This window comes from Pygoscelis adeliae, unplaced genomic scaffold, assembly GCF_000699105.1.
Source record: "Pygoscelis adeliae isolate BGI_AS28 unplaced genomic scaffold, ASM69910v1 Scaffold154, whole genome shotgun sequence".
Lineage (NCBI taxonomy): Eukaryota > Metazoa > Chordata > Aves > Sphenisciformes > Spheniscidae > Pygoscelis > Pygoscelis adeliae.
In genome coordinates this window covers 978,087-982,933 of record NW_008825113.1, presented here as the reverse complement: position 1 = coordinate 982,933, position 4,847 = coordinate 978,087, and the positions used below count along the sequence as shown (strand labels likewise).

The following is a 4,847-nucleotide window of genomic DNA, read 5'->3' as shown; positions in this document are numbered from 1 at the left end:
CGGCAGGCAGCGCCGACCTGCCTGCGCGTACCCCGGCGGGTGTAAGGAATCTCCCTCAGAGGGTCGCTTTGTCGGGTGTAGGCATAGCTGTATCCTTATCCGCACGCAGTAGCCGCTGCGTTGCTGGCTGCGGACCGAGTAACGCCGACTCATTTTCGTGTCTCTCTGGGCTGGTGGCCTGGTACTGGCAGGGCAGGTTCCTGGTGGTCTGTTTCTTGCGGGCCCACCGGGACTGCCGCCCTCTGGGGCGGGGGTTAGTGGTTGTGCAACGCTCGCATGGTATCTTCACAGCGTTCACGCTTCCTCCCTTTGTTCTGCCCTTGTTGTCTGGTCACCGTTATTCCATCCCAACCTGTAAGTGCCGATAGGGCCCATTCACACAGCTCACACAAAAAATGCCCCATTCAGTTTAATAATAAAAAAAAAAAAAAAAAAAAGAGGAAACCACAAGATGCCTTGCGACGCGGAGAGGGAACATAATATCATTCAATAGCTAGGGCGTGTGTCTGGGGAGGGGGAAATCTGTGTTCTGGTGCAGTCTGCCCTGGTTCTTGAATGTTTGAATGCATGCTACAGTCCTGGGAGTGGGGCTTGGACCCAGCTCACTTTTTGTGAGCAGAAGTTCTGGTTTTATGACTAAAGAGCTCATCTTCTCTTTTTCTGTTTCATGTTTTTCATGAAATTGCCCAGCTGCAATGGTTGGGAGGGTAGAAATCAGGGTTTACCTTTCACTTCCTACCCCCTCAAAGCAACAGACTCCTAAGTGGTCATAGCAATGTATTCAGAGGTGAGGATTTGAAACTCTGGTAGGCAAAGGTCTATGCCCTCTGCCACAGAGGCTCACAAAATCAAATTAGGCAGGTGATAAATTAAAAAATAAACTTAATTTTAACCAAAATTGTTTAGGAGAAAACTAACTATAAATGAGGCATCAACACTCTGACAACATCAGTAAACCACAGGTTGAAGATGGTGTACAAGGAATTAACACTGCACAGCCGGCTTTAGAAACGAGGATCCACAATGTGCACAATCACTCACCTGTAAGATGAGGGCTCTCAACCTCGAGGAGTTTCCTTGGGCGACATCCCGACCCAAGGGGAGAGTCCCCAACTGCAGACCCGCTGCTCCAAAGAGGACCAACCCCACTTGCCCTCCGGCGGGGCTCCATTTATACCTGTGGTCGGTTCTGGTTGACTGAGGGCCTCGACCTCCTTACCCCTCGCCCGAGGTGTATACCTGACCATAATCACTGCCCCAAGGTGTGCACCTGACAGTCGGCACTTGCCACCTTAAAGGCGCAAAAGCAAGGGCGAGAAAAGTGAGGACGCAGCCGCCTTAATGCCCCCGGTCTTTGTCAGGGCGGGTGCACCTGCCACACCCTCTACATCGTAGGTGCTATAAACATTACATTTTTTGTTGCTTAAGGAGATGACAATCCTTCCAGCCATACTTCTGGATAAAAGTGTTCCTAGCTGCTGTTGATGCCTCTTTTGCTATGAGGTGCTACACGTACTCTCAGCATGTCTACTAAGCCTAGGCTCTCCTTGGACACCGATGAAGATACGCAAAAATGGAGTTTTAATTCTTTTGGCCTGTAGGTTTTAAGAAATGTTTGAGGATTGCTATAGGGCAAGATACAAAAATCAACACAATTAACTTTGTTTTGGGTTATAAGTGCAGGGATCCTTCTCAAGTCCATGAGGCAGTCAAATCACTCATACCATCTAAGATGGCAAAATTTGATCCAGACAGAGTATTTCTATGGTTTGCATCAACTTCTTTTATAAGATAACCTTTCAATGATTTCCTTTTCTGAGGTGGTCATCAACAGGTAACCACAATGTCAGTTTTGCTTGTTAAAAGCCTGTACCATCAGTATCTAACTGTACTTATGAAATGCAGATGCTATCGATTCCTGTAAATGAATGAATGAATGTATATGTAGCATTAGCCAACTCAGGGATGTAAAAGCTGCAAACCTGTCCTATCAAAAAGACTGATGATTGAGAAGAGGCTGATACAATTACAGTGAGGGCTGTGGACGAGAGGTTGTGGATAACCATGTCCTTTGAAACACATGGTGTCTAATGTTATCTAGTATGCTACAGGTGCCTGTACCTAGCACAGTTTCTTTAAAGCAAAAGTAGTTTATGGAGTGTTTAAACAACCAATGTAATTTTAGTTTCTTGTTTCTATTATTAATTTATTTGGATCAATAAATATGCAATGCAATAAATATATAATGCAGACGTATACTTATTGTGTAACAGAACTGAGTGAACAATAGGCTATTAAGTACCACTCGGTGTGGGCCATCATATCTATCATGATCATCATATGATGTAGTCAGTAGACAATCAGTAAGGAGAAAGCATGTTGTGATGAAAGTAACAAAGTAGGACATAATCTGTGAATATTGTCAGCTTCACCACAACTTCCTGTGTGATCTTGTGTAAACTGGTTGCTCTTTAATACAAAGGCTGTTATTTATCATCTTTCTGAAGCTGTGGAAAAAAGAAGTCGGTATATTAGCATTGCTGAAGTACCTTTGAAATCTCAACAAGAGGATTTCAAAGCAACATTCAGCATAGCTATTGTACTGTCAGTGCTCTTTGATAAATGGAGTGAAATGACAACCTTTTATTAGCTCCTAAATACTAGGAATGCCATTTTCAGGAGACAGGCCTTTCCAGCGGCAGTTACGTTCCTGTTAGTCTGCTGTGAACAATTCTTTGGTAATTTTCTAATATTGATCTTGACTGGCCACGCTCCTAACAACAACTAGGGCTCCCCAGGTTGGCAGTTTTCTTGAGAAGGAACCCAAATGACATACGGTTATGTCCACAGTGTTAATGGCTGACACCAAACAGGCCTTCACTTTGTGCATCACTGATGCTATGCTTCTCCAGCTGAGGAAGACACCCAGCATCTTACGGGTCAAACGGAGCCAACACTAGACAGCTCCTTCCCATCGTAAGATGGGCATTATTGCGTGGAAGCAGCAGACTTGTCCCAGAAGGGTCGCTCCATCCCTTCCCAGGAGTGCTGGATTTGCTGTACGTGTGCAGACCATGTGTGCAACATATGCACACGAGGTTCACTGTTTCCTGGAAGCGTTGTATTTTCTGACGCACACACACTTACAGGAACACTTAGACACCTATAAGAAGCATGCTGCTTCTGTGCCTGCAGCCTGTTGCTGCAGAGATCTGAGCAATAGCTGGAAGAAGGGTGGGTAGGAGCAGGCTGCTCCTATCAGAGTGGTTCATGTGGCCTCTTTCAGCTTCCCGAACACCCACACACTCTTGAAACCAAGGTAGGGAGACCAAGGCTATGGGCTCTGGTGGCAGCACTTGATGCATGATGAGAGAAAGCCTTTGGACAACTGAAGATTTTGGTGGCTGAGAGTATGTGACTGCCAGCTCTTGGCTGGCACAGTCACGAAGTGCTAAAAGCTGAGAGATGTACTTAGTACTTTTTTTTCAATCTTAGGGGGAGGAAAACTTTAAACTTAGGAGTTGGCTGCAGGCATTATGCCAAATGTATTCTTGCAAGATATAGGGTACTGTGATACTAAAATGATGAGTTTGGTTAAAAACGTCTATAAGGCAGAGCTGATCATGGTAAAGTCTGCTCAGCTATGAAAGCCTTGCCAGAAAAAAAAAAATCCATGCTGCATGTCAAGAGTGGGCTATTGCTGAAATCAGTGATGCATTATGGTTGAGCCTGTAGAAGATAAATGCATGGATATAACATGATGCTTAGGGGGATATATTGTTGCGGGGCATTTCTGACCCTGAGTCAGATTTATTCTATGATAATTTGTTATCTTGTGCTCAGACAGTTTATAGGGAAACATTTTTGTGGCAAGTTATTTATGTAAACCACACTTCACCGTAACCATTTGGTGGTCTAGGTCATGAACTACAACTAGCTTACTAGTTTATTACTGGTAGAAATATTTAGTAACCTAACAAATATGTTTGAATGCAACTTCCTCACTGATATTATAGAAGAAAGAAACAGAAACTGGTGTTGATACAATCTGTTAGAAGAGAAGCTCTATCTCCAGTACACAGGCAACCAAACAGAAGGGAAAACAATGTGTGCTCCTGTGGTCATCAATGTCAATACTAAAACACACACGTGATGGAGGAAACTAAGCCATGCAGGCTCCACTGAATTTATTTCAGTTGGCTGACAGACAAAGGAGAAGTCATTTGCTTGTTTCTTCTCACGTCAACTCTGGAACAGGATAAAAGAAGCAAATAAAGTATTTCATCTTGTTTGAAAAGCGTAGAAACATAGGTTCAGGAAGGAAGGACCGTAGGGAGTCCGGCGATTCACTGTACAGCTCCAAGGCAGGATCAGTTGTATCTAGTTGTTGTTTTGTTTTGTTTTGTTTTGCTTTTTAATATGCCACTTCTCAGGCAATATCCCCCATACTTTTTTATCATTAGAAAACTTTTCCTCATGTCTGTCTTGTTGCTGCTTTCCTGTCTGTCATGGCCATACAGCATAGATGATTCATTTCCTGTTTTCAGAAGGCTTTCACATTTTTGAAGATTGTCATGATATTGCCATCAGACTTTTTGCCAGACCACATAATACCATCTTCCTTCACAAAGCATGTTTTTGTCCTCCTCCAGACTTTTCCCAGCACTGGATGTAGCTCTCCACATGGCCTTACTAGTGCTAAATAGCGGGAAGGATTATTTAACATGTTTTGTGGACTATAGTGCGGTTTGTGTATTCCGTATGGCATTTGCCTCTTTCACAACAGTGAGACATTGACTCATTTATAGTTTGTGACCCACTATAAGCCCCATATTTGTCTCCTTTTG

The 4,847-nt window shown here is 43.7% G+C and overlaps 1 protein-coding gene across 1 annotated transcript in view; it reads right to left on the bottom strand.

Annotated features, from left to right (window-relative positions):
* Positions 1-153, bottom strand: part of IFNAR1 (interferon (alpha, beta and omega) receptor 1) — a 25,789-nt gene extending 25,636 nt beyond the window's left edge. Inside the window, exon 1 of the mRNA XM_009328017.1 lies at positions 18-153. Within this exon, the coding sequence (XP_009326292.1) occupies positions 18-153 (136 nt within the window). The remainder of the gene's footprint in view (positions 1-17) is intronic.
* Positions 154-4,847: the final 4,694 nt, after the last annotated feature.